Source organism: Drosophila subobscura, chromosome O (genome assembly GCF_008121235.1).
Source record: "Drosophila subobscura isolate 14011-0131.10 chromosome O, UCBerk_Dsub_1.0, whole genome shotgun sequence".
NCBI lineage: Eukaryota > Metazoa > Arthropoda > Insecta > Diptera > Drosophilidae > Drosophila > Drosophila subobscura.
In genome coordinates this window covers 26,762,318-26,789,169 of record NC_048533.1, presented here as the reverse complement: position 1 = coordinate 26,789,169, position 26,852 = coordinate 26,762,318, and the positions used below count along the sequence as shown (strand labels likewise).

The 26,852-nt window shown below is 47.7% G+C and overlaps 7 protein-coding genes across 9 annotated transcripts; 3 read left to right on the top strand and 4 right to left on the bottom strand.

Annotated features, from left to right (window-relative positions):
* Positions 1–83: 83 nt before the first annotated feature.
* LOC117898056 lies at positions 84–1,819 on the bottom strand. Its single transcript, XM_034807222.1, has 3 exons — positions 1,584–1,819; positions 1,331–1,511; positions 84–985 (listed from the first exon to the last, which is right to left on the bottom strand). The coding sequence occupies exons 1-3, from the start codon at positions 1,723–1,725 to the stop codon at positions 355–357; spliced, it is 954 nt and encodes a 317-aa protein (XP_034663113.1). The 5' UTR covers positions 1,726–1,819; the 3' UTR covers positions 84–354.
* A 589-nt stretch (positions 1,820–2,408) lies between these two features.
* LOC117896597 (protein polybromo-1) lies at positions 2,409–7,942 on the bottom strand. Its single transcript, XM_034805023.1, has 3 exons — positions 6,906–7,942; positions 3,800–6,850; positions 2,409–3,740 (listed from the first exon to the last, which is right to left on the bottom strand). Exons 1-3 carry the CDS (start codon positions 7,849–7,851, stop codon positions 2,770–2,772), a joined length of 4,968 nt encoding a protein of 1,655 aa, XP_034660914.1. The 5' UTR covers positions 7,852–7,942; the 3' UTR covers positions 2,409–2,769.
* Positions 7,943–8,209: 267 nt separating this feature from the next.
* LOC117899434 (protein Lilipod) lies at positions 8,210–17,241 on the bottom strand. 2 transcript variants are annotated; one of them, XM_034809437.1, is made up of 9 exons: positions 16,732–17,241; positions 11,970–12,094; positions 11,647–11,786; positions 11,350–11,580; positions 11,149–11,217; positions 9,656–10,152; positions 9,354–9,585; positions 9,136–9,292; positions 8,210–8,274 (listed from the first exon to the last, which is right to left on the bottom strand). In XM_034809437.1, the coding sequence occupies exons 1-9, from the start codon at positions 16,801–16,803 to the stop codon at positions 8,247–8,249; spliced, it is 1,551 nt and encodes a 516-aa protein (XP_034665328.1). In that variant the 5' UTR covers positions 16,804–17,241; the 3' UTR covers positions 8,210–8,246. The 2 variants fall into 2 exon arrangements, with proteins under 2 accessions (XP_034665328.1, XP_034665327.1); XM_034809436.1 differs by lacking the exon at positions 8,210–8,274 and having other exon boundaries at positions 8,808–9,292; positions 16,732–17,240.
* On the top strand, positions 10,212–11,231 carry LOC117899435 (tetratricopeptide repeat protein 12). Its single transcript, XM_034809438.1, has 3 exons — positions 10,212–10,627; positions 10,677–10,799; positions 10,864–11,231. The coding sequence occupies exons 1-3, from the start codon at positions 10,215–10,217 to the stop codon at positions 11,090–11,092; spliced, it is 765 nt and encodes a 254-aa protein (XP_034665329.1). The 5' UTR covers positions 10,212–10,214; the 3' UTR covers positions 11,093–11,231.
* Positions 17,242–17,355: 114 nt separating the features above from the next.
* LOC117899436 (complex III assembly factor LYRM7) lies at positions 17,356–18,024 on the top strand. The gene is made up of 4 exons (XM_034809440.1): positions 17,356–17,391; positions 17,444–17,587; positions 17,646–17,727; positions 17,791–18,024. The coding sequence occupies exons 1-4, from the start codon at positions 17,371–17,373 to the stop codon at positions 17,955–17,957; spliced, it is 414 nt and encodes a 137-aa protein (XP_034665331.1). The 5' UTR covers positions 17,356–17,370; the 3' UTR covers positions 17,958–18,024.
* A 790-nt stretch (positions 18,025–18,814) lies between these two features.
* Positions 18,815–20,795, bottom strand: LOC117899524 (peptidyl-prolyl cis-trans isomerase sig-7). The gene is made up of 2 exons (XM_034809584.1): positions 19,251–20,795; positions 18,815–19,190 (listed from the first exon to the last, which is right to left on the bottom strand). Exons 1-2 carry the CDS (start codon positions 20,708–20,710, stop codon positions 18,815–18,817), a joined length of 1,836 nt encoding a protein of 611 aa, XP_034665475.1. The 5' UTR covers positions 20,711–20,795.
* Positions 20,796–21,760: 965 nt separating this feature from the next.
* Positions 21,761–26,844, top strand: LOC117899432 (SAFB-like transcription modulator). 2 transcript variants are annotated; one of them, XM_034809434.1, is made up of 9 exons: positions 21,761–22,038; positions 22,183–22,656; positions 22,728–22,755; positions 22,836–22,935; positions 23,016–23,062; positions 24,002–25,118; positions 25,517–25,666; positions 25,732–26,199; positions 26,258–26,844. In XM_034809434.1, the coding sequence occupies exons 1-9, from the start codon at positions 21,919–21,921 to the stop codon at positions 26,634–26,636; spliced, it is 2,883 nt and encodes a 960-aa protein (XP_034665325.1). In that variant the 5' UTR covers positions 21,761–21,918; the 3' UTR covers positions 26,637–26,844. The 2 variants fall into 2 exon arrangements, 1 of the variants encoding a protein (XP_034665325.1); XR_004649179.1 differs by lacking the exons at positions 24,002–25,118; positions 26,258–26,844 and having other exon boundaries at positions 25,732–25,833.
* The last annotated feature ends 8 nt before the right edge of the window (positions 26,845–26,852 follow it).

Here is a 26,852-nt window from a genome sequence, read left to right as displayed (position 1 = left end):
GGAAAAAGAGTGCAAGACTCGAACAAATGCGTGAGTGTTGGGGAACGTCGAAAACGCGTTGCTTCGATTTGTAACGGCACAAATGCAATTCTCTCTCTCTTCCACTCTCTTAGATTTATCGTTTGTACATCAAAGCGAGGCCTTGGTTTGGCTTGGCATCATACGCAATAAGATATATTTATATACCACAATACATAAGTACATACATATATGTATATATAGAAGATGTCCACCATTAATCGTAGTTTGCGTTGAGTTGAGGTTGAGTTAAAATACTTAAATAAACTATGAACCGTTTTCTGTTCGTTACAAAGTGGCAGCCTTGTTCCATTTCCACCCTGGGTGGCTACTCCCCTACTCGCGCTTCTTCTTTTTGGGCACTGAATCGTCGGAATCCTCACTGCTGGAATCGTTGGCACTGCTGCTGCTGTTGCTGTTGTTGCTGCTCTCAGGCTTGCGCTTCTGCGGCGTCTTCTTGGCCAGCTTCTCCACATACGCCTTCACCTTGTCCGGCTGTGGCGTGTACGCCCAGTGGATTAGCTGCAAATGCAGTTCTGTGGGTTCGCCCGACTCCGAGTCGAAGAGCTTGGCACCCTCGCTCTTGATCTGCTCCAGCAGCTTGGCTATCTGACGATTGCGCACAATGTCCCAGCTGGTGGTCTCATCCCCCTTGGGATACATGGTGCGCAGGTGCTTGTAGTTGCCCTTGGCCTTGGAGCCGCCATAGGCGGCAAGGAATTCAACGGACAGATCCTCTTTGGGCTCGGGCAGCTTAGATACGACTGCATAGGCCAAATATGCGCGATTTTCCTTGATGCGGTTCTCGGCCTCGAACTTCTCCAGGAAATCCTCCAGCACTTGGACACCCTCCTTGATAGAATTGATCTTGTCCTCATTCTTGGTGCCGGACAGCACACGCTTCGAGCTGCCAATCAGTCCCTTGATGGCCAACCTCTGGTAGTCCGGATCACGCTCCGCCAAAATGCTGCAATGGCAAATCGAATCGAATGCATATAAAATATACTTATTCAAATATTGTGGATACAGACAGAACCAGTGGAATGTGCTCTTGGATATATATACAAGTGACGATGGGTATACATATTTGTACGATATAATTACGAACCGCTTTGCTGGCAGAGAGCAGCAGAGAGAGAGGCACACAGAAAGAGCGGCGCTCGCTCTATCAATCTAATGAGACTTCCGAGTTCGAAACACTCTATAACTGTGACATGACATCATAAGATGCCGCAGGCGCTGCTGCTCGCCCTCTTGCCCGAAGGTCGCTAATCGCTCGCCTCATTAGTATGTCCCCAAATGTCCCGCTTACCTCAGCGTTGCCTCCGCCGCCGCCTTGTCCTTGAAGCCCAGGCCGGGCACAGTCTCCACCTTGTCCTCGTTGTCAGTCTTGACATTCTTGCTGGACGCACCGCCGCCATTATCCTCCAGCCACTTCTCAAACACTCCAATCGCTTCATTGATGTTCTTCAGCTTCTCCTCGGCCTTGGTCACTGCATTGCCATGGAAGGAGCAGCAAACAAGTGAGTGGAGATTAAGATTATGTCTTGGATTGTACTACTCACAGGTCAGCACTCGCTTGGCGCGTCCAAGGAGACCGCGAACTGTCAGCTTTCGGTACTGCATGTCATGATCCTCCAGCAGCTTCAGCGTCTCCAAGGCCTTCTCCATATCCTTAAAACCAAACTTTGATTCACCCTCCGACATATTGGCTTCTTTGGTAAATAAATTAAATGTGATGTGTGTGTGTATCTGATGAATACCGTCCACGATGTGCGAGCGGCAGACTACGACTGATTTCGGAGGTCCAAGTTTTGGGCACAACAGCCCCTCACGGCAACGGCGGCGGCGGCGAGCGGATAATCATCCAATGAGGCCATCATAAAGAGCGCATGTGAGCGGCACTGAGCGCCAGTGAGCAGGCCAGAGCAGAGGCCAATTAGATAAGCGCCACAAAATAACCGGGGGACGCCGCCAAAGTCCGGGGGAACCGGTTTGTTGTCGTAGCTACTGAGCAAAACAGAACACACAAAAACTAAACAATGCTCTGACGTCATCCCCCCCTAACGGCTGATAACCGAATGGAAACCATATGGGAGCGGAGCACAGGAGCGGTTACACAACCCTCAAAGAAACTGCAGCTGAAGGAAAGTTATAGCGAATAGGAATCACATTTCAGTGGCAGTCCAACAACAAGAACCATGATCTGCGAAACTCCAACCAAGCAGCAATGTTTCTCGTCATGCACACGATATGCATGTTGTTTTTATGCAATTCTCTGTATTTTATGGGAAGAAGAGCGTGGTTTATGCAATAGAAGAATCATTATTTTAATACATTTATGTAATAGAAGAATTTACAAATATATTCAGGAGAAACAATGGAGAAATGGAGTCAGAAGTAATACATAGTACATGTTGTATGTGAGAAAGAACTATAAAGCAAAGTATTTAGAAACAATTGAATGAAAGAAAACGTTCAGGAAAAAAGTCCAATGTAGGAATTATTAAACAATTTGTTGAACGAAAAACGTTTAAAGGAAACGAGTCCAAGTCCAGTTCAGTTGGATTTGAATGGGTATTTTGTGCTACCTTTAAATATGTACTCATAGTTCACAATTAATGATACGATTGTCCTGAAACGACTGCTTAATGTATACGAAAACATTTTGGGAGCTAATTCAGTTGTTGTTTCCGTTGCATATTAACATTGAACTCGAAACGCTTTGGACTTGAGAGGATTGCTTAGCGTTTAGTTGCAGCTGCGGCGTATCTGCAGCACATCGTCTAGCATAAAGTTGCGCAGGTGGCACAGGGCCTGCACCACGCTGTCCTGATCGCGGACATTTGGTCCCAGCCAGTGTTCGGGCAGTGGCGCCTTTGGCGCAACTTGGGCGGGAGTCACGTGGGTGAGGGCTCGACGCCAGTTGTTGTTGCAGGCGGCCACATTGAGATGGCTGCCGGTCTGGAGGCTCTCGATGTACTTGATGTAGGCCTCCGAGTGGATGACGCGAGTGGTGCGCGGTGGAACGGTGACAAACATCGGCTCTGGCGGCGGGCCGAGGACAATCGTTTGCTGCTGCTGCAACATCTGCTGAGTGTGTGGCGGCTGCTGTTGCAGCTGCACTGCCTCTATGGTGTTTGGGGCACGCGGTGAATGGGCATTGATGGGCGGAATTGGCACCGTGACAGCCATCTGGGGCATGTGCTTCTGCCGGCGCGGCACAAAGTTCTTGCTGCGCTCGGCTATGCCCAAGACCTTGCCGCACTTGCTCAAATGCACCTCGCGCACGTGTTTGATGAGCCGCAGCACGTTGGGGAATCCCTGGGTGGACTTCTTGATGCGCGAACAGTTGCGCCAGAGGCAAACGTATTCAATTTCGACGCCAGCCTGCGGATGCCGCTGTATGTGGCCGGTGGCATCGGAGAGGCAGTGTTCGGTGCAGTCGGGCATTTCCTCAAACTGGAAATCGCACTTGTCCCACTGGCACTCGTAGGTGAGCGGCGGCCCTGGGGTCTCCGGTGTGGCACTGACCTGGGACGAAGGACTGGCACTGTTCTGGGCATCATCTATCTCACGGCGCAGGGCTGCCGTCTCCTCGTTCTGTTTGCTGGCTCGATCCTCCCAACTTTGCTTGACGCTGGACGGTAGATTCTTCCATTCGTTGCCCACCATACGGGATATGTCCCCAAAGGAAGCCTCTGGATTGCTCTGACAAATGCCTGAAAAGAAGTATGATTAGGATCTTAGGGAAATCTGATAGATGTTTGAGAGCACTCACCTTTTCGCACTTCGCTGGAGTAGAGAATGTAGCCGGTGAGGCACTTCTTCGCTGATTTGGCAGCCTTCACTTTGGAGGTCAGCGGCGTGGAGTTCACAGACGGCGCTGGCGAGGACATGGCAGCAATTTCGGAGCTCAGGGATGGTGTATCGCCATCCATCGAGTCCTCCAGCATACTCAACTCGTTCATCTCGCTCTTCACGTCTTTGGCCGGCTTGATGGGTGTCTTGAAGTAGAAGATCTCATCCTCGGTGACTGCCGCGCTGTGCTGGAACTTGCGCATATTGCCTGCGACCAGCTTGCGCACGGCTTTCTTCACCTCATCGTAGACGGACTCGCAAATATAAACATCGCTTTCGGCTATCTCTGTGGGTCGTGAGTTGATGAACTCGGCGTACTCCAGCACGGCGCAGCGACCGACGACACCCACCACGGGACTGACCTCTTCGACGGTGCTCAGGAGCAGCTCCTGACGGAAGAACTGCTTGCCCAGTGCTGGCGTCGTTTCGCTGGGCGGCAGCAGCCAGGGACCCTTGAAGTACGACTTGCCGTTCTGCTCCCAGATCTGATGGACCTGCGCAACGGACTGCTTGCCCGTTTGGGTGGCCACGTAGACAAAGTCGCCCGTCTTGATGGCCCCACTGCAGGCGGTGTTGTACTGCTGGTAGTAGACGCTGTTGTTCTCGGCATTCGGTGGCGGATCGCAGGACACATTGGGCTTCTCCTTCTCCACCATTGCCTCCTGCATTTTGAGCTCCTCGAGCTCACCCTTGTGCTTCTCAATGCGCTCCTTGAACACGGACATCACGCTCTTCAGCTCCAGCGGCTGGTCGCGCGGCACAAACCGCACGGAGCTGCCCTCGCGTATCTGGGGCCAGTTCTTGAGCTTCTTGAAGCAGCGTCCCTGCAGATTGTAGCGCGACTCGCACACAAACACATCCTTCTCGAGCAGCCGGTCGGGACGCATCTTGATGTAGTCCTTGATGTGCATCACATAGCACATGCCCAGCACCTTGTCCATGGAGATGGTCTGCGAGATGCTGCTCTTGAACACCTCCTTCTCGAGGAACTTTCGCGTCGTCACGTGATACGTTTCGTGGGGCCGCACAAAGATCGAGCCCTGCATCAGCTTCTCGTTGTTGGGCGATGTCCACAGCCGCTCGATGCAGGCTATCGATGGTATCTTGTTTTCCGGCATCTGCACGTACACATAGTCGCCGGGGGAGTAGACCTGCTGATTGATTGTCATGCTCTCGCCCTTGCTGGCGGCATTGAACTCGTCCTTGTCCTGCTCTTGCTCCTGCTCCTCCTTCAGCAGCTTCTGCCGTCGCATCACCTCCACATCGGCCATCAGGCGCTCCAGCGTAAAGCTGAGAGCGGGCGAGCTCAGGGTGTCCTTGCACAGCTCATCCCGCTTGCGTATGAAGTAGGTCTGCAGCTCGATGGAGTCCTGAAATATATCCGAGTCCGTGCGAGACAGCTTGCGGGCACGCTCCATGCAGGAGAAGATGTCCTCCTGGTAGATATCCAGCCGCTTGTAGGCGCCCTTGTCCAGTCTGCGCTTAACCAAGTCCAGCGATATGCCGCGCACCTTGGCCCCCTCGCCCAACTCATCGTACTCGGCCAGCTCGGCCAGGGAGTCGGAGTAGCAGCGTCCCTCCTCATCCTGATGATTGTACAACGTCGTGAAGAGTGTGAGGAACAGTTCCTGCACGGCCAGCGGCACATCCGGCTGCGAGTCTCGCTCTATGCGCAGCTGCTGCTTCAACTGCAGCGTCAGCTGCTGCAGCACCAGGGCGTCCTTATAGATCTGCGAGTCGGGCTCGTTGTACTTGCAGGCGTTCTCCAGCATCAGTAGGAAATCGGCGGACAGCTCGTCCAGGCTCTCGTAGGCGGACTGCTTCAGCTTCTGGGCAATGCGGTCCATGTCCATCGGCTCCTTGATGATGTCATAGTAGTCCGGATACTCGCTCTTCGACGGCAGCTTGGTGAAGATCAGCGACAGCTGACGCTTGCCCTTGGGCTCCTGATACTCGCGCAGCGTCTCATAGAATTGCCAGAGCCGATCGGTGACTAGTGCAGTCTTTGGCTTGCGCCCCACCTTGGAGTACTTTTGCAGAGGTTTCTTCACCTCCACGAGGCCCGGGAACTCCTTGAGCTTCTCGTTGAGGGCTTTCTCCAGTATGTTGGCATCTTCGTAGATGGTGGAGCCATCCTCATTGTACTGCCGACAGTTGGAGAACATCAGGCGGTAGTCGGAGACAACGTCCTCCACGGTTGCATATCGATCACTGCGTATATTGTGGTCGATGGTGCTCATATCGATGGGATTCTGGATGATGTCGTAGTAGTCCGGATAGTCTTTGCGGAGCGGCTTCTCCATGAACAGCTCGATGGGCCGACGATTGCCCACCAAGTACTCAACGAGGCATTTCTGGATGGCCAGAATCTTCTTCTTGATGGCCCCATTGATGGCAATGCGATTCGTTTTGGGGGAATTCGAGTTGTTCGGCGTGTGCGAGGTGTTTGAATTCGAATTGGAGTTGATGCGCGGCCTGCCCGGCTTCCGCTTTTCCGGCTGTGTGTTGGTCGTCGCAAAGATTTCAGCCTCTAGCAAATCGTCACCCTCTTCGTCTTCCAGTTCGTCCCCAGTCTCCTCGAGGGACTCCTCCACGAGTTTGGCATTCATAATTTTCAGCATCTTGAGAGCATCTTTGTGGGTTCGATGGGTGACCGGAAACGCCTTCTTGGCATTGTCCAGCATGAGATACAGATCGGAGGTGAGATCACTAATATTCGCATAGTCGCCTTTCTTCAGCTTCGTGTGGATCTGGCTCATGGAGATGGGGCGCTTGATCATCTCAAAGTATTCCGGATGAAAGCGACGCACTGGCAGCTTCCACAGGGAGTTGCCCAGCGGTGGACCCGTGATGCCGGGATGCTCCGATGTCCCAGGCGCATTGTAGAGATAATCAAACAGCGCCCACATGGGACCCTCCCCCTTTTTACTCGTCTCCTCGTCATCGGAGCTCTCCACTTCTTCCTTCAATGCTGCGAATGAAAGGAAATTCAAACTTTTATCTTGATGGAGGATTCATTCTCTTACCGGCTATGACCGCACTGGACAAATTCTTGAGCCGCTTGGCCAGCTTGCCCTTGCCAGTCTCCAGCTCGATACGCCTTTGCGTAAAGATGCGCTTCAGGGCCTTGGCATCCTTGTAGATCTGCGAGCCCGGCTCATTGAAGAGGCAAGCGTTCTTTGTCATTTGCAGCAGATCTCGCTCCATTTCCACCAGCGAGGAGTAGGCATTCATTTGTATTTTGGTCGCAATCAGACGCAAGTCAATCGGATGCTCAATCACATCGTAATAGTCTGGGTAGATCTTCTTGGAGGGCAGCAGCTGGAACATGCGGTACATGGCCCTGTCGCCCATCGGGTCGGTGGCCGTCATCATGGAGGCAAAGAGCTCCTCATACTGATTAAATTCATCATCCATATCCCCGCCCGGCTCCGTGCTGTTCGTCATTCGGCGAATGTTGCGCGAAATGCGCTTGGCGCGCGGCTCTTCCTCGCCCATGCCATTGGCCTCCATTATGCGCTGCCTCTGCGACTGAATGTGCTGCCACAGGGCGTGGGCATCACGGTACTCGATGGTCTCCGGCTTGTAGAAGGCCTTCGCGTTGCCAATAAGCAGCTCCAGGTCAGCCATCAGATCTTCCAGATCGTCGTAAGAGTCTGTCTTGAGCTTCTGCTGTACCTTCAGCAAGTCGATGGGATTCACCACCACGTCATAGTACGATGGCTCCTGGCGACGCTTGGGCGCCCGTATGAACGTATCGCACAGCATCGAGCCATCCTCCTTCTTGATGTTCCGTATGGAGTCGTACAACTGCTGGCAGAGCTCGGTCGGATCCAGGCGGCGCTTTTTTCGCGCCGATTGTGTCGCTGTCTGCTGCACCGGCGACTGCTCTGGCGTCGAGTCGTCCAGCATTAGCGGATCCTCGTCCTGTCGACTCGATATGGAGCTGGCGCGACGCTTGCGACTCAGCATTTTCTAATTGTCTGTGCCTTTGCCCCTGAAAATAATTAATTTTAATAAAAACCGACAACGCGACGCCACCAGATAAAAAAATGCAGCACAGTGTGACCGTGAATGTATAATATACCGTGTGACACTCAGTAAAATACCGAAATATACTACACATTTTTCTGGCGATGTGCTAAAAATTAGGGGTGCATGTCCCGGTATCGATTAATTGATCACCCGTAGTGCCGTCGCTAAGAATGTGGCAAACTTGTTGAATATAGCTTGGTGTGGTAAATAAGAGATTTTGAAATTTAAAAAATCCTATCTAATTACAAATTTCTATATTTATTCAACCATTTGATATTCATTATACATTAAATCACAGCAAAATCATTATTATTATTAGGATTGGGTGTCGCTCAGGGCAGTAGAATGAGCGAGGTCAAGCTGCAAGAAAAGAAAATATGAAATCATAGCCAGTAAATATTTGGACAAATAAAGGGTGAAAAAGCAGCAGAGCGAAACAAGTTAATTTTGTTAAAATGTTTAATTTATTATAGTTGTATCACATAATTTTTAGATGCTTGTGTGTGTGATTGAGTATGCGATAAAATGAATTATTTTGGGTGTAAGGAACATTCTTGAAACTTAAATAAATAGCAGACAAATTATTAAACATTTAAGGATAAATAAATAAAAAGTATATGAGCGAAATGGAATCTATCGCTTGACTCTGACCGACAAGAGGCGTGGAAATACACATAAAAGTATCCTTAAAAGAGAGCGGACAATTGGGCAGGTCTTAGATCATAAATCGAAACGTTTTTGCTGCACTTCTCTTGCGATAGTTAAAATCTCTACTTATTTACATGTTCTGTGAGATTTCTGTGCCCATCCAGGGAGCCCGGGCCACCCTCCATAAGTGTGAAGCACAACAATGAAACGGTTCAACATTTGGTTATAGATGGTACGAATATCAGTTCTGTTTAAACTAAACGTGTATATAGAACATATGTATAAGGTATGTATTATATATGTATGTATATGTCTTGCGGTCAGTTTACCCATATATCTCAACCTTATATCTCTCAACAGTTCATTTCGTTTGTGTTGCGACTAGCGGTGGTATTGCGACTGCTTCTAAAACTTAAATTATGATACTTGGCATAGAATCTAGTTAAACTCGTAAGCGGCGACTCGACAAAGCATCTCTGCAGCTGCACGAGAGACACAGTGTGGCGTCGCTTACGCAGATATCAGTTGATGAAGCTCATGTAGTTAGTAAAGAGCACATAGTTTTCCACTAACCGGGCACGCAGCTCACGTCGCACGGTGGCCGAAAACTTGTTGGCCAAACACAACGCTGTGGTTGTGCCAAACACCAGATTGTAGAGCAAAACAATTTGGAAATTTCCCAGCCACTCGATGGCACCAAAGTCTCCCAGCAGATCGAAGTTTGTAATGCCTGCAAGTGTTAAAAATGTTAATTAAAACCATTGAGAGTGTTTCCTCATTCAAGCGTATACCTATAATCCTGCTGAGCAGCGGCAGGGCCGAGGACAGAACCAGCATGAAGCCACAGTTGAGCATTAGCTGGGGCAGTGAGGTCTGGTGCCGCTTGGGGCGCACATTCCGCATGAACGGCATGCTGTAGAAGCCCACCACAGAGGTGGCGCCCAGATAAAAGATGAGGCAGACCTCCAGTCCGGCGCCAAAGGGTCCCAGCTTCGACAGCGATGAAATGCCCAGCGTGAATTGCTGCAAAATAAAATGTAAACACAATTTAATTAGCAACAAAATTAGGCAAAAGTCTCATCTGGCGACCTACCCTTGTGCTCAGCGGGAGAGCTTTGATTCCTATGAGCAGCTCGAGCGTATTTTGCACCACCAACAGAATGGTCATGCCCGTGCAGAAGAGCAGCAGCAGCATGGCCAGCGGATAGACAAATGTACGCTGGAAGGTGCTCGACTTGCGCTGCTTGTCCAGCTCCTTGCGCTCACAGTCCAACTCTCTCAGTCTTTCGTTGAGCTGCTGCTGCTCTTCGCTCACATCGTGACCCATCGCCTTGCGCTGATAGAGATGAACGTACGACTGTTGCAGCAGAGACGGTGGCAGATATCCACGACTGCGTCCATTGCGATGGCCGTTGGTGGCATCCGAAATGCTCACGTTATGCAGCTCAATGTGGGCCAACTTCCGCTTGACGCTCGCCTCCTCCATGTAGAAGGCGCTGAACTCCTCGTTCACATCCCGCCGCAGCATTGGACGCACCAGCACCTGGTTGACAACGCCAAACAGACGCACAAAGCCGTAGGGAGTGCAAACTGAGGGAAGAAAAAACAAACAAACTATCAATTTCACGTAAACAAAGTGCGCGTTGGTTTCTATGACATCCAAACAGCAGTTTAAACAGAAATTTGCAAAGAACAACAGCATATTATATTACAGATCAGAGCTCAATATGGCAAGCAAGGGACTTGATGACTTTGCCGAATTTGAGGCCACTCTGCAGAAGATCGACGATATATTGAACGAGAGTGATGAGAAGCAAGAAGCAGCCGCCACAGCAGCCGAGGCCAAGACGGACTTTGACAAATTGGATCCCGACAATGTGCGCCTAAAGGTGCGAGAGAATCGCACTGTGATCAACCGCAAGAGCATGGAGGAGGACAAGCAGAAGGAGGCGGGCTTGTCGCAGGCCATGAACCAGCAGAGCTTCATGCAGCAGGTGGAGAAAGATGCCAATGAGCGTGCCGAGGCACGGGCCAAGCGCGAATACGAGGCGGAGGTGCAAAAGAGGTAAGCAACTCAAGTCTATAGAGCAGATTTCATTCATCTTCCCTGGCAGTCATGGCAACGAAGCTTTTCGCAATGGAAAATATGAAAAGGCAATTCTCCATTACGGCAAGGCTCTGGCTCAGGTTAAGGACAGTGCCATAACATACAACAATCGCGCCTTGTGCTACATCAAGTGGGTAGAAAGAGGAGCCTAACCGTCAGGCTCTCCCTAAGCTCTCCCTCTTTTGATCTTTCAGACTTTGCAACTACAAGCGCGCCCTGCAGGACTGCCAGTATGTGGTGGACAAGCTGCAGGAGACCAATCTGCGTGCCTGGCTGTACAAGGCCACTGCCTACAAGCGTCTCGGGCAGACCAAGGACTTTGAGGAGAGCGTGGCCAAGGCACGCGAACACAATCCCAAGCAGCTGGCCTACATCGAAAAGTACATCAAGCAGATGGAGGCAGAAACAGAAGCGGAGACATAGCACCCATGCAGATTATTTATTAAAGCTATTTTATTTACACTGTATTCTATACTCACTCAGCATTAGCATGACGCCCAGAAACGAGACACAAGAATAAAGGAACGGCAGGTGAACACTGCCCAGATCTGTGAAGCGTAAAGAGCGGAAATTACGACAATTGTTTATAGATTAAAGAGGGTGCAGTGTGCACTGTAACCGCTCCCCATTCGTTGGTTGATTGATTGATGGATGCACGGAGGACTGGGTGCGGTACTCACTTAAAAACCAAAAGAATTGCAATTTTTGTATCCCAAAAACTGCGCTGAGAACGGCAGTTATTACCAGGACAATGACGGCCATTAGCATGAATACCGTGAAGGTCTCATAGACGCGCGGCAGTATGCCCTTCTTGTGGCCCACAAAACCCGTGGATTCGGTGAACAAATACACGAATGGCAGAAAGATGAACAGTGACAGATTGGAGAATAGAAACACATGATTCCAGAGACCTGTAGGGAGAAGTATCAGGAATAAGATTAATCAACATAAGGGCTTTAGGGTTTTACTTTACTTGCCTTGTATGAGGGAACTGTTGAGCCATTTCACATAGTAACTGTTCGGATACAAGAGCAGCACCTCATTGCTGGCTATGGATACCGGGAGCAGCATGGCAGCCCCTTCGGCAACTGCCAGTGTGAATGTGCAGAGCCAAAAGCTGTAGAGATTGGTGGACGGGTTAAAAGAAAAACGTTTTCATTAATGGCACTGGCATTGGCATGTTTGAATGCAGCAACTCTCGCGAGTGACTTGGCAATTAGCAAAGGTAAACGGCAGGTTATTGACTCTCTCTCTCTCCCTGGCGGATGGGATCGCATGTGAAATGGTATGGATGCCTTACCTTATGCGATAGACCAGCACCTCGTCCTCGTCATTCGAATAGAGATCGTCACGATCGCGTCGCCGAAAACGTGAGACAACAACATAGGAGCTAAAGTACAGCAAAATGATCAGCAGCAAGAAAATCTGAAAGAATAGAGAAAATATATCATTCATGTAGCTGCCATACATCGAACTACAATTCTTGATCTGTTTATCCGCGATTTCATAAGACTGTTTTCACCAACCACGCATTTCTTTTGTTTTGTTTTAAATGCAAATATTTTGTCGTTATTTGGCGTTTCGGTCTACCAACTGCCAAAATATTTGCTCGAATCTAAAGTATATTTATTTATACTCAAGTAAATGTACGTTTGCAGACCCCCAAACACACATCTGCACATTTGTATGAATGATACGATTAGGAACTAGATCTCTATAAAATTCAGCGTGAATCAGGAAGGTACTGGGTGTCAAAGTCTGTTTCTATCAAGTGTTCCTGCACTGTTTCAGGGTCATATCTATAGAAGTATCTACAAGTACTTGCGTCGAACTGCTCTTATTTATGGCATTGAAGATTGTATTTCACTTGGACAAAAGATTCTTGGTAAACGATTTTGTTTCTTAAATCAAAGAAATGTGCTTTTCAATTGACTTGACAAGTTGTTTTATATTTAGAAGGTATTTTTATGGCGAAAACTGCCTGGAAGAATGAAGAGCAAATGAATATATCTAAATATAAAATAGCAGCTTAGAAAAACCCTATCTAAGTCAAGCACACGCATTGTATAAAAGTTTTCTTTCATACTATTCTCGGGCATTCTCTTTTGCAGTTTACGCTTGTGCGTCTCGAGCCGTGCATCAATGTGTCGCGCTATGTATGTACATATGTATGTACATACAATGTGTGCGAGGAGAGTGTAGATGGCTTACAGATTTTACTCAAAATGTTTTCCATTCTGGCATTAAACTATCTTGGAATCAGTCGCATTTCACATTAATGGATAAAATGAATATTTGTGCATGGAAACGACATAAAAGTGCCTTATAAAAGAACGCTACTGTCGGGTAAAATCCACTTTTCAGAGAAACCACAGAAAGTTCCCTAACCACTTGCAGCAAGCACCTTGGTTACAACACCGACCATCAACATAAGCAAATAAATGCGAGTAATTGATGATTAATTATGACCACCAATCGAGGGAACAATCGACCAATGTATTCGACGACAGCAGCAATAGAAGCGTGCAAAGGTCACAAACAGGGCTTATCAGTGGCCGACGACAATTGAAGATAAGACCAAGCAGACCGACCCAAGAAAGCGGGAACCAATTGAATGTCATCCACTTCAAACATTTGGCGATTATCCCCGCACAAGACTTATGTTCAAAATGAATTAATGTCTGGAAGCACAAAAAATAAAAGAGCGACTGGGAAATATTTATGGCCACAAAATAGATGCCACACGTCATATTTCTATATTTTTTTGTGGTTAAACCAAACAAAAATAGATACGTAAATAGATAGATACGCAGAGGCGCTCATACATAGTACATATACTATAACTCATTAACAAAAGAGACTTTTCATGTTCTACCCAAAGCAGAGAACACAAAAACAGAGAGTGAGAGAACAAAAAATAACAATTAATTGTCTGCTTTTGTTTGTTATTCAAGATAGTTGCACTTGTATCTGTGAGATACTCTTCAGTGTGGTATTCGTGCAAATTCCAATTAACTTTTGACTGGCCCCATCGAAAACCATCGGATAGATCGGTCTGATCAGAGGCAATTAAATCAAATTATCTTCAATTATTCGGCTGTCACAGAACTTCATTTCTACACATCCTGTGTGCCCCGAACTTATTGCTGTTCAAGAAGTTTTCTCTACAAAACTATGACGAAATATTAAAAAATTATAAAAAGAAACGCTAAACATTTGCTATCAACAAATGTGCGTCGTCTTATTTATAGAACATTCAATCGTCTAGACTCGAGACTGTAGAGTCAAGCGTGTGGAAAGACCATAAAATATAAAAGTTTCATAACTATAGTATGGGGAGAACCCAAATGACTGAGCAAAATCCAGGGACCGTTGAATTGTAATCTCTGACAACCATCTTATGACTCTGAAACGCACTGTACATGCTGCTGGGCAGTGACGTGCCTCTCTCTGTTGAGCTTGGAACACGTAGACGACGTCCATTGCGAGATGGTATGAGCGGCTTCTACTTCTATAAACATTGCCCGTACACATTCCATAATGAAAATGAGGCAATGAAAATGCAACGAGAGCTTCAAGTACGAGTACGAGTAAGCGTATAAGTAGCTGAAAATTAAATGATGACACGCTCCAAGAGATTTGTGCCCGCAAAACAAATTTAATTTCTAACCGAAAAGTGATATCTTTTAGTCAAGATGATTCCTCGAAATCGTATAATAGGCGACAAGGAGAGTCAATGACTTGACATGAACTCGAGACATCGAAATCGGCAGGAAAACAACGGCCATTTAATGTCGACGTCGACTTTGGCCATAAATAGGAACAACGCCCAAACTGCAAGGCAAGAAGCAGGCAGCAGGGGATACAGGGAGAGAGAGAAGACAAGCAGCGGCATTTGTACTACGAGTATGTACTATAATATCTTGTCTGACTGGTTGCTGCTTGGGTTGAAGACAACTTTGCCGGTGAATGGGCTGGCGAAATTTATTTACTGAGAGCTCTATACCCAAGAGTTGCTGCACTAGAAGGCAAATTACATTTCTATAGATGGGAAAAGGTAGAAAACTCTTGGACCTTGAGGACTGCAGCAATGGTAGTTAGGAAAAAATGCTGTTGAGACTCTTATGAGATCTTCTCTTCCAAAGGAAAAAGTATGACTGAAGCCTTAAAATTATTATTCTTCCACTTGCAAGTTAGCTCAATCTATAATTAAAGGGTATCTAATCGTACAAACTATGGGAGTTTCCTCACATAATTTAATTGTACAAGGTGAAAGATGTTTTTAGATGCAAATCAGTCTGAGTAGGTGAAAACTGAAAGCAAAATGAAATTTATAAAATTTTATTCGTAAACCACTCTGAACTATACATACATAAACTATAGTTTTTCAAACGTCTTATCGCTGTGCCGAAGCACATAACAGTTGTAAGAGAATGACTAAGAGCTGCATTATAATGTGGTTGCACAACCCACCAGTCAGGCACCACATTCATACTTCCCATGTGCTCCCATGTTGTGGGGCTTCCAACGCTCGCCAGAACTTCCCACTTAACCCCCCACTGGTACTTCTGTTTCGGTTTTCGGGTGTACTTCTGCATTATTCATGAGCGCTTTGCTATGTCTCCTACAGTCAATCGCATTCGGCTTTGGCCACAGCTCACGTACTTCTGATCTGACCCACATTCTGCCTTTGGTGGGGGGAAAATTATTCAATTTTCGGCAGTGCGTTGCAATGAGAAATGTGCTTTAATAAAAAACTGGTTTCCATTTCCTGGAATTAAATCCATCTGCAGTGATTATATTTAAACCTATGGCTATTTTTAAATGCCTTAATAACAAAAATACCAAAATACCATGGGTTGTATGTCTGTGTTTTTATGAGTAATTTGAACAATTTCAAATGTGTTTAACGCCTCGACTGCCATTGTTTAAACAAACGCCAGCAGCTGCTGCTGGTCACGACAGACACCTACCTTCCCAGTCTCGAAGGGAAGGAAGGAGGGAGGGCGAATATATCGTGCAGCCTTTGCCATGCACTTGAAAATCGCTTGGGTCTGCAAGTCGTCTACACAAGTGTTTATCGAAATTGTTTCGAAAAAAATGTATGCTTTTCGCAATCTTATAAACATTGCTTACATACAAACATATCTTTATACATATTTACATATGCATTTTGTTTCTGTTTTGGGTATTACACCCCCAAATGTCTATAAATAGACATCTGGCTAGTGGGGAACACTTTCACTTGTTGCTTTTGTATTCCTTCTTTCTGATATTTTGTTTTTTGCTGTTGCTGTCTGTGTTATGTTTTTACCGTTTCATTTCAATTTGCATGCTCTGCTTCCCCTTCTTTTACTACGGTCTTCTTCTTGCTGAAATGTTGTGCTTGCGGGTGCTGACCCTATGCCCTCTATGTCGGACGGTATATGCATTTAGAGCACTATTTGGCCGCAGCTCCTTTCTCAATTACACATTCTTGTATATTGTTATTAATTCACCATTAAAATCTCTTTTAGACACTCCAAATGTTACAGTTTAATCTCCCATTGAGATCATAGTACGATTCCTACCTGAATTTTCTTCTACTAAGTATCAACTTTTCGAACCCCTGGGTTATTTTTAAACAACAGGTGTGTTTTTGATTGTGTTCGTGTGTGTGTGTGATTTCGCGATAATTTTTTGCAGCCCAAATAGAAAGTGCAAAGAAGTGGCTGCTGGCCACTATCGCCTGTCCACTTCCTCTCCGATAATCACTTGGACGACAGACCATATATACAAGTCGAACGCAGGCGCAGAAAAATTGCTGACACCCGTGTCTGATAACAACCATAAACAAATAAATTACCCATGATTTTTGTTTATCAAATTTTATAATGTAACTCGATGCCCACACACACACACGTACACTTTCAGATTCGAGCGCCCCCTGCGACGACCAGTACAGTTGCAATGAAAAGTCAGGCTGCAACGGCAGCTGCCACTGATGCGTTCTGATTATGTTTTTCTGGAAACCTTTTTTGGGGTGGAAGTACAGAGGTAGCCCTCAGCTGGGGTTTACTTACAATGTGCTCGCGTACTGTATTGTGAAACAATTGCAGTTTCAGATCGGTGACTTCCTCTTCCTCCTCGTCCATGTTCAGGAGGAACGAGGATAGCTTATCGCTTGTTGCCTGTAACTGGGCCAGCTTTGTTATTTTATTTAAAATCACTTCACAAAACACAGTACAACTTGGACACACACCAAGTTCGGACAGGCGGAGAATCCCTTGTAGAGATTGAATTCCTATGGGTAGCTAATTTCACTTTTTCCCCGTGACGACACACATGAACTAAACCACGCACAACGAACACGATTACAACAGAGGGGAAAAGGGGCACGCGCTGTTCTAGCCGTTGTGTGACTTAAATTTTGACTCTTTCACTTAACGGGACAGCACTGGCTGACCTTAAGTAGTTACAATTAATTTAGATAGATTTTTGCAGCCGCATTTCGTTTCGCTCTGAGTTTTGCTGGGCGCCGACAAAGTTTATTTTAATTTTGCCCGAATAACGACCGAACCGCCGCAATAAAATTTATCAACAAACCAAGTGACCGTACGAAGCAGAGGGGAAAATACCACGCAAGTAAATCGTAATACTGAATTAATACCAGAATTAATGCCGATACTTCTTGTATATGTTACAAATAAAAACTATTAAAAATGTCAAATTTGCGGCGCCAGGTAAATTAAACATAAAACCGAACTTAAAACAAATCTAATTGTACAATTATAGGCTCTCAGCGCCTTCAAGGAGCTCCATCGCACGCGCCAGTACGTGTTTGATGGCGACGTTCGGGCTCTGGAAGAGGCGCGTAAGAAAATCAACGACGAATTTCGACAGAACCGAGCTGTGACCGACCAGGATGTGATTCAGAGCGTAAGCATTGGGTTTTCTTCCTTAAATTGGTGTTCTTTCTGATCCCACGTGTTTACAGAAGATCAAACTGGCCGAGGACTGTGCCCACGAGCTGCGGACCAATGTGATTCAGGCCCAGCAACGAGATGACGGCGTATATGGTGGGTTGCCCATTACATAAACCTTCCCATGTCACTTTGTACATCAACTTTGAATGTTTTCAGAGCTGCGCATAACGCCAGAGACGACGCGAATGGACAATATAGTCTTCAATCCGGATGCCGTCATCGAGTCGCCGCGAAAACGGCGCGGTGCGAAGGCCACAGAAGGCTGCTGTGGCGGCGCGGCGATGGCGGCGCTCGATGCGGAGGTGGCCGCTCGGAAGAAATAGAAAACAAGAAATATTTTAGATGTAGTCAAAATCATGTGCATGTTCCAGTCAAGTAAATCGCTTTATTATACCCGGTACTCGAAGAGTAAATAGGGTATATTGTATTTGTGCACAAAGTGAATGTATGTAACGCACAGAAGGAAACGTTTCCGACCCCATAAAGTATATATATTCTTGATCAGCATCAATAGCCGAGTCGATTGAGCCATGTCTGTCTGTCCGTCCGTCCGTCCGTCCGTCCGTCCGTCCGTCCGTCCGTCTTGTTTGTCGGCTAGTTCTCAGAGACTATAAGAGCTAGAGCCACCAAATTTTGGCACCAGACTGCTGTATGCTCACACTGAAACCAGTGTATTTTAAAAATGAGCCCCGCCCCCTTCCGCCCCCGCAAAAGGGCGAAAACCTCCCAAATCTACAATTTTGAAGATAACAGAAAACTAAAAACGCCATTCCGTAGGGAATGACCATATCTATCAGATCACCAAATTGGGATCCGATTGGATAATTATTATAGCCACAATGAAGAAATTAATTTTCAGTGGCCAAACCCACCCGGTCCCGCAGCTTATAGCAGCACACTCTGCTTCGCGCAGTTTATGGCCTCTGCCCCTGACACTTCTCTGCCGCTGCCTCTGCCGCTGCCTCTGCCGATGCCTCTGCCCTGACTGTGCAGTGTGTGTTTCTAGGGGAGGGTGGCGAGCTAAAGGAGCGTGTTGGCGTGAGTAGTGTTGTTGATGTAGATGACAGATGAAGAAAAAATGTAAAATTTGACAAATAACCGCTAAGTTGCAGGTGTAGTACTGAGTGCCGGGTATAAAAGTTGTGACGCGTAAGAAGCGTCTCACACGTCCCTTCTCGTTTTATTTGCCATGGTGTCTCTTTTTCGATTTGTGTTTGCTTTTCGATTCGGCTTTCTTTTGCTTCGTCTTCTTGCTTCGCTTGCGCTTGCTGCGCTCGTCCGAGGAGGAGGATGAACTAGAGCTCTCCTCAGAGCTATCCGAGGATGTTTCATCCGAATCGCTTTCACTGTCCGACGAATCATCGCTGGAGTCGGAGCTGCTACTCGAGGCCCGCTTCGACTTCTTCTTTGCCACCTTCTGACTCTTGTGTTTCTTTTCCACGGATGCTGCGGGCTTACGCTTCCTATCGGGAGTCTCCTTGCGTTCGATCCGCTTTGAATTTCTATCCTGATTACGTGCATCGCGGTCTCTGGATTCGGGATGTCTTTGCTGGGGCCTGAAAAAGGAATCTTAATGAATATACTGACATACTTGCAGGCAATTTCAGGAGGCAAACCTTGTGACTTGCCCATTATCTCTGCTTCTGATGGGTTCTCTGTTTTGACCATAATGTCTTTCTGTTTGTGGTGATCTCTCTCGCCTGTGATTATTGCGATCTCGGGATCTGGATCTTCTTGTATCCATACGTTGATCCCGTCGATCATTACGATCTCTGGACGGTGAGCGGCGGCGTTCATTGAAACGTTTTCGATCGTTGCCTTCTCTGATCTGCCTGTCATTTGGGTTCCTTCGCTCGTTTAGATCCCTGGATCGTGAACGCCTTCGATCGTGTTGTTGCTGGTGACGTTGCTCTCTTGCCTTCCGCCGCTCTGCGGAGCTCATTCGACTTCTCGGATCGTCTGGCCTCTTGCGATCCCAATGTTCGTCAGGTCTGCCTCTGTCTCTGCCCCTGCCGTTGTTGTGTGGCCTTCGATCATTGTTATCCCGCAGATTGTCAAAGTCCAGCTTGCCGTCAGCGCCCTCCACGCCACGTCCTTTGCCACGCCACGTAACTTTCGACACGGACTGGGAGAAGTCCACATGTATGCGCCGGTCGTCGATCAGCACATTGTCCATTTTGAAGTAAGCAGCCTCGCACGATTTCTGCTCGTCAAACTCCACAAAGGCATACTGCAGGGAGTCGCCTGTCTTGCGATCCCGAATCACCTCGCAGCCCTTCACCACACCAAAGCGACTGAAGATGATCTCCAGGTCGTCGTCCGTCGTGACCGGATTGAGTTTACACACGAAGAGTACGTTTTCAGGGGGTGCCATCTCGGCATCCGGCAAATCACCCACGATCTCCAGTATTGTGGCACGAGCCTTGGCCTCGCGATCGGCCAGCATCTCCTGCATTTCCTCCATTGTCATGCCGTCGGTGTCGTCGATGTCCTCGTCTGCGGCTATGCGTCCGTTCTTCAACCGTTCGGCACTTGGTGAGGGTGAGCGACTGGGCGCCTGCAAGCCACGCGGATTGGGATACGGATCCTCCAGCACCACCGTGTGGGTTATGCGTATGTCCTGGTAGGGACGGAACTTTTCATCCACAATGGCATCGTTTAGCTGGCGGAGCACCTCGTGACCCTCCACCACCTCGCCAATGACGCAGTGGGTGCCATCCAGCGATGTTAGGTCTTCTGCCAGGGTGAAGAAGAACTGGGAGCCCACAAGATTCTTTCCCGCGCTCACAAGTGACAGCATTCCCGCATTCAAGTGGTGAATCTTGGGCAGGTATTCGGCTTCAAAGAAGCGCTTCTGCGGGCCCTCCACAACGCCCCAAATGGAGGAGCCACCATCTCCAGCGCCGCTTGGATCCCCGGTCTGGGCAATGAAATTCTGCTGCACGGTGTGGAAGAGATTGTAGTTGTAGTACTTAAGCCGGCAGAGCTTCAGGAAGTTTAGACATGCGATGGGGCGTTCGGTTGTGAATAGATCGACCGTCAGATCGCCAAGCGTGGTCTCAATCACCACGGACATGATGCAAGTTCTTAATTATCAGCAAAAACACCCATAGAAAACAGAAAATTCTTCACAAAAACACCCTAAAGATGGTCTAGAGGTGGAACATACATATCGATTGGCTGCAATCGAGATGTTAATATGGTAGCCACTGCCATAAAGCAACTATATATATAGTTAGTTGCTTCATGAGCTACTGCAACTATTTTATTATTTCTGAAAAGTACGCCCAGAAATAAAGAAATGGATGGTGGATGGTGGATGGTAGCCAGTGTGAAAAGGTTATTGGCCTAGTACTCAAATCCGAAATCGTATTTGCTAGCAAACAGTGCAATATATTTTGCTGGCGACAGAGTGTGACCAGTGGCGTAAGTTACACTTCGTTCGGTTACACTTTGCCGGAAAATGTGGAGTTTTGTTTACTTTGTAAACATTTGCAAGAGTGAACAAAAAGTAAAGAAAGAATTGAATCAGAAATGAATCGACACAAGAAAACACTTATAACAGGATGTGTGGCTCTTTTAATGGCGCAGGAGGAGGAGGTTCTGCCTCCCACACCTTCTTTTGATAATTTAATCAAAAGTGGAATTGTGAAATTTCAAAGTGCAGAGTCTGCATATAACGTCTGGACGTCTGCAGGACGTCTGATTCGTCGATTGAAGATCGAAAATCTTAAACTGAGGCTGAAGTTGGTATACAAAATAAGGAGACCGCAGTAGCAGCGGATTTTGCTAGCAAAATACCATCTAATGCCATAAAATACCAGCAGCTGATTTTCTAAGATTAATTGGTTTTTTTTTTAGAAAGCTGCTGCTAGAAAGCAGATTGTGCTCGAAAACATTTCCTATCGGTTCCATACAAAAATCATACCTGAATTTCGTTAGCGGATGGTTTTTTTGGATCTGAGTGCTAGGATTTTGAATGAAAAATATGGTACGATAAAAACATTAATTATTTAGCATAGCTTACTGATTACCTCATCTACTTAAAATATTTCCCCGAATTTAGTATTTTTATAACCATTCGATATCTACATGTCAGAACTGTAATCGTCGCCATTTTCATTTTACTTCCGAATTCATATGTATCAGTGACTTGTCTGGGATTTTCACACGCTGTGAAAACGAAAAATTGTGTTTAAGAATTGAATTTGGTTTCGGTTTATAAGTGCATTAGGCGTTGTTGAAGTAATTATATAGTGACTAAGTTATTAAGTGCACTTGAAGATGCCCGAATTAGGCAAGAAGGTAACCGAGTTGCGTGTCTGCGACTTGAAAGATGAGCTAGAAAAACGCAAGCTGGACACTTTGGGTCCAAAGGCTGCGCTCATCGATCGCTTAGAAAAGGTAAAGTGTACACCCGCCCCCATTTATTTCTCGTTGAACAAAGAAAAGGCGCACTCAAATCCATTTAGAAGCTAGACAAAAAATGGTTGTGCAATTTCGGATGTCTGTGTGTGTGTTTTATGTTTTTCTGTTGTATTTTTTCAGGCAATAAAAGAGGAAGGTCTCGACCCGGCCACCCATTTGATTGTGCCGGCTGCAAAGGTAAAGAAGAGCACAACAGTGCCCACGAGCGAGAATGAGAGTGGAATTAAAATAAAGGAGGAGCCCGTCGATGAAGACGAGCAAATGGAGGCAGGACCTGATAATGGTGATGACCTTTCCCGTCATGACGAGCAGGATGGGCACGAAATAGATCAGGTGGGCGACGTGGACGACGTTTGTGTGATTCTTGACGATGATGAAGAGGAGGAGGAATACGACGAAGAGCAAAACGGCGAAGGTGAAGCCGATGGCGAGGCCGATGATGCCCCAGAAGAGGGCGATAACAACGGTGAAGCCGACGCCGTTAATGATATTCAAGAAGAGGAGGAGAACACCGGCGACACGGTGAACCTGGACAACGACGAGTCCATCAATCTAACAATTGGTGAAGACGAACAAAAACTGCTGCATGATGAGGTGACTTTGAATAAATTGAATTACATTCAATTCAATTTTCCTAATCCAATTTTGCATTGTTCTGTCCCCAGGCTCCAGATGACAAATCCATCAAGTCGGGTGAGTGTAGGAGCATTTCGTCGCTGAAATGTAAGATTCAAGGCATAGTCATTTATGGGGGAAAACTCTTTGGTTCACAGTGAAACCAGCCAATAAATCAGATAAGACTAACTCGAAGGATGCCGATAAGAAAAATGACAAGAAAAAGGATGAAAAGTCTGCTGATAAAAAGGACACCAGGTTAGTATCCCACAAAATCTATAGAGTTCGATTCAAATCTTCTTTTCCCTGCTAATGAGATTTTTTAAATTATTTTTCAGTGATCAAAAGTTATCTTCAAAGTCGTCCAGCCAAAAGGATGATAAAGGTAAATTAAGTTATGGTTTCCGCATGGATATGTCCGGTGAAATTCGGAGAGTTACACGTTGGGAAAGGGGATATGCTTGGGCTAAGCAAGATCCGAGTTTAAGGTTCGATCAACTTTAAGGTTGAGTAGACGAATATGTGAAATAGTTTCGTGCAAGAGAGTGTGAATTTGGTTGGGCCAACAAGGAGTGAAGGCCCAGCTCCCCCTACCCCACATGCATGATGAGGACAAGACTTGTGCAATGGAGCAGCGTGGGATTCCCCATGGACACATGAGCAGCATAGCTGAGGCAGAGAAAGTGTTTGTTGCATGAAAATGTAAAGAAAATATTCAAACACATCTATGATAGCTTTGATCCTGGAATGTCAATGACTGAAAGTGAATCAAAAAGCTTTGAATGGAGATAAGCTACTACTGGCATCTGGACTAGCAGAAAGATAACTCCTGCCGCTCGCCGATATCTGAATCAAACGAAAAAGGAACGAAGCAGAGCATAACACAAAGGAGTTTCGAGCTACGTGAAATTTCGCTTCAAAGGACACAGAGACACACACACACAATGCGCAGGGATGACGCAGAGATTCAGGGTAACTTTACTCTCTTCCCAGGAGTTCCTGTTCCAGCCACTGACGAAGACGAAGACGACAAGCAATCCAAGCAGCAGCAACCCAAACAAATTCACACTCTCTTTGCTTCCTTTTTTTCCTGGGGCGACGGGTTCTCTATCGAAGAAAGTCTCATGATGTTTACGCTCTAAACTCCAACTCCACCAACACCAGCCAGCTACAAGATGTGTGTGTGTGTGTTTTGCCAAAAAATGCTTCCCTTAAAGATCGTATCATAAACCAAAAACGTTAACCGTTAACCAGTTACAGCCACTCCTCAAAGCTCTGACCATAACACTCTCTTCCAATATTATTATTTACATGGAACTTGCAGAGAAATCAGCGACAGCAGCCGCTGGGGCAGCTTCGTCCGCCGCATCGAGTGCCGCTGGCAGCAAGTCCGGATCCGGTTCGGGCACGGGATCGGGTGCTGCCGGATCTGTGGGGGCAACATCAACATCCTCCGCGTCCAACAGCAAGGCGACGACGCTGTCACGCAATCTCTGGGTCTCCGGCTTGTCCACCCTCACGCGGGCCAGCGACCTCAAGGCGATCTTCTCCAAGTTCGGCAAGGTGATCGGTGCGAAGGTCGTGACCAACACACGCACGCCCGGCACACGCTGCTACGGCTATGTGACCATGTCCTCTTCGGCGGATGCCTCGCGGTGCATTGAGAATCTGCACCGCACCGAGCTGCATGGACGCATCATTTCGGTGGAGCGCACCAAGAACGAGATCGGGGGCAGTGCCAGCTCCAAGGATGGCAAGGGCAACAGCAGCAACACCAACAACAAGGCCACTCAGGGGCAAGATGGCAAGAAGAAGGATGACGAGAAGAAGTCTGGAGGCAATGGCGGCGGCAAGGGCAGCCACAACGGCAACGCCGAGAAGAACAACAAGAACAACGATGGAGGCGACACCAAGTCCGCCAGCGGTGATTCCAAGCGTGACGGCAAGGACAACAGGGAGCGTCACAACAAGCGTCGCGACGACAAGGACAAGTCGGTCAGCCGCGACAGGCGTCACGATCGCGAGACTTCACGATCCGGGCCAGGCGGCAACAGCAAGCGTCAGGGCTCAAATCAAGACATCCATCGTTCGGGGCGCAATCCGCGCGACGTCGACCGTGAGATCCAGGCGCGCCAGCGGGACCGGGAGCGCCGTCAACGTGAGATGCTCTCATACCAGAAGATACGTGAGGAGCGCGAGCGCCAGCGTCTGCGTGAACGTGAGCGCGAGCTGCGCGAAGAGGAACGCCGTCGTCGTGAGGCACGCGAACGCCAGCGCATCGAGGAGGAGCGCCTCGCGGAGGAGCGACGCAAGCTGGCCGTCGAGCGGGAGCGCCTCGAGCGCGAGAAGGCCGAGCTGTTGCGCATGGAGCGGGAGCGCCAGAAGCTGGAACGCGAGAAAATCGAACTGGAGCGCCTCGAGCTGAAGCGTCAACAGATGAAGTATGCTAAAAAAAAACAAACAAAACCAAACATAAAACAAATCCGTATTGCGTCATGGCACGGCACACGTTCGTTCCAACGCCCTAGACAACAACACAATTATTTATAGATATAATTATTTTCACTGCCGGAGAGCATTTGATTTGTCCGTGTTTATAAGTGTGTGTGTTTAAGCTAAGTTGCAGCTGCCATCTCCACGTTGTTGATGTTTCCTCAACTCCGAACTGCTTCAGAAACGGAACATTGATAGGCAAATGCATTGCATCCTAGTCTAAAGTCTGATGTCCTCTACGCCGACCCTCCCCCATCTAATCATTACCCGAATATTATTAACTCAATTTACGTTTCCTCTTTTCATCTTTCTTCCTCTCACTCTTGTTTGGCCGACTCCCCATCAGGATTATGGAGTCGCGCGATGATACTGTCAAGCGTGCCGTGGCCAAGCGTGCGGATGATCGTTACGGCGATGTAACCGATCGCAAGCGCAGTGGCATATTTGATGCCCCACCTCCACCACGATTCGATGCATCTCTAGTCAGCTCTCGCAGGTGAGTGTTTCTTTGCCCTACAATCGAATCGTTTTTGTTAAAACTTTCCTCATTTGCCGCTGTAGCACTTATGATAAGAAGCATGATGACTATGGCTCCTCGTCGGCCGCCAAGCGCGTGATAGACGACTACTCGAGCACCAACAAGCGTCTGGATTATACGAACAAGCGCAACGATTATGCCACATCGTCTGCCTCGAAGCGTGGAGCTGTCGATGACTATACCACAGTGCCGAGCAAGCGTTCGAGCGGCAATGACTACAGTGCCTCCAGCTCAAAGCACGACTATAGTTCGTCCAGCAAGCGTGACGACTACAAGCGCGAGGTGGAGGTGCGTCACATGCCCATATCGGCCAGTGCCGGTGGCTCGAGCAGCTCCTACTTGCACAAGAACAATGCCAGCGGTGGTGGTGGTGGAGCCAGCTCCTATGTCCACAAAAACAACGCCACTGGAGGCACTGGTGGCCGCTACAATGACTCTGATCGCAGCAACACCTCCAACTACCGACGCGACGATTCCCACAGCCTGCAGCAGTAAGAGAGAGCCTTTCAAATTATGAATTATTTAATCATTAATTCGTTTCTTTTCTAGTAGCGGCGCCAAGCGCTATGACAACTCCACCAGCAGTGGAGGCGGCGGCGGCGGCTATGGGAGCAGTTCGAACAATGTCAACATTTGGGCACCCTCTTCGGGTGGCTCACACCTGGGATCCAGTGGCGGACCGATCAAGTCCTACGGCAATGGCATGTCCTCGAATATGCATAGCAACAATTCGTGGCCGAAATCAACCACAGTCGAAGACAATGGCTGGCGCCAGGTGCCAGCCCCGAGCCGCTTTGATCGCAGCTACAATGATCGTTCCACTGGCGGATATCAGGGCAACAGCGGCGGCGGTGGCGGTGCTGGGGGCATGTACGGCGGCAGTCGCCCGGCCCAGGATCGCTACGGCAATCAGGTGTCACGCTATTAGGCGGCTGACAACGGGCAATGTGCATTTTATGAGGCAATAGATGACGCGCACCCTCCACCACCACCAACCCATCTTGGTTCCCCGCCCTTCCACTGACTTTCCCCACACAGCGCCACGGAGCGCTGTCTCTATACTTTAGCTTGTTTTAGTAGTAGATTAAGTTTCTACAATTACATTTGAAAACCAATAAATGTATTAACAATTAAAATATGATTT

Coding starts and splice junctions, on each gene's coding strand:
- LOC117898056 (XM_034807222.1), bottom strand. CDS start 1,725: ATGTCGGAGGGTGAATCAAAGTTTGGTTTTAAGGATATGGAGAAGGCC. Junction 1,512..1,583: donor CGCCAAGCGAGTGCTGACCT/GTGAGTAGTACA, acceptor ATGGCAATGCAG/TGACCAAGGCCGAGGAGAAG. Junction 986..1,330: donor GCGGCGGAGGCAACGCTGAG/GTAAGCGGGACA, acceptor TTGCCATTGCAG/CATTTTGGCGGAGCGTGATC.
- LOC117896597 (XM_034805023.1), bottom strand. CDS start 7,851: ATGCTGAGTCGCAAGCGTCGCGCCAGCTCCATATCGAGTCGACAGGAC. Junction 6,851..6,905: donor GTCCAGTGCGGTCATAGCCG/GTAAGAGAATGA, acceptor TTTCATTCGCAG/CATTGAAGGAAGAAGTGGAG. Junction 3,741..3,799: donor CTCCAGCGAAGTGCGAAAAG/GTGAGTGCTCTC, acceptor ACTTCTTTTCAG/GCATTTGTCAGAGCAATCCA.
- LOC117899435 (XM_034809438.1), top strand. CDS start 10,215: ATGACATCCAAACAGCAGTTTAAACAGAAATTTGCAAAGAACAACAGC. Junction 10,628..10,676: donor GAGGCGGAGGTGCAAAAGAG/GTAAGCAACTCA, acceptor CTTCCCTGGCAG/TCATGGCAACGAAGCTTTTC. Junction 10,800..10,863: donor CGCGCCTTGTGCTACATCAA/GTGGGTAGAAAG, acceptor TTGATCTTTCAG/ACTTTGCAACTACAAGCGCG.
- LOC117899434 (XM_034809436.1), bottom strand. CDS start 16,803: ATGGACGAGGAGGAAGAGGAAGTCACCGATCTGAAACTGCAATTGTTT. Junction 11,218..11,349: donor GCAATTCTTTTGGTTTTTAA/GTGAGTACCGCA, acceptor TACGCTTCACAG/ATCTGGGCAGTGTTCACCTG. Junction 9,293..9,353: donor GCTGCTCAGCAGGATTATAG/GTATACGCTTGA, acceptor TAACACTTGCAG/GCATTACAAACTTCGATCTG.
- LOC117899436 (XM_034809440.1), top strand. CDS start 17,371: ATGTCAAATTTGCGGCGCCAG. Junction 17,392..17,443: donor TGTCAAATTTGCGGCGCCAG/GTAAATTAAACA, acceptor GTACAATTATAG/GCTCTCAGCGCCTTCAAGGA. Junction 17,588..17,645: donor ACCAGGATGTGATTCAGAGC/GTAAGCATTGGG, acceptor ACGTGTTTACAG/AAGATCAAACTGGCCGAGGA.
- LOC117899524 (XM_034809584.1), bottom strand. CDS start 20,710: ATGTCCGTGGTGATTGAGACCACGCTTGGCGATCTGACGGTCGATCTA. Junction 19,191..19,250: donor GATAATGGGCAAGTCACAAG/GTTTGCCTCCTG, acceptor TTCCTTTTTCAG/GCCCCAGCAAAGACATCCCG.
- LOC117899432 (XM_034809434.1), top strand. CDS start 21,919: ATGCCCGAATTAGGCAAGAAGGTAACCGAGTTGCGTGTCTGCGACTTG. Junction 23,063..24,001: donor CAGCCAAAAGGATGATAAAG/GTAAATTAAGTT, acceptor TGGAACTTGCAG/AGAAATCAGCGACAGCAGCC. Junction 26,200..26,257: donor GATTCCCACAGCCTGCAGCA/GTAAGAGAGAGC, acceptor TTTCTTTTCTAG/TAGCGGCGCCAAGCGCTATG.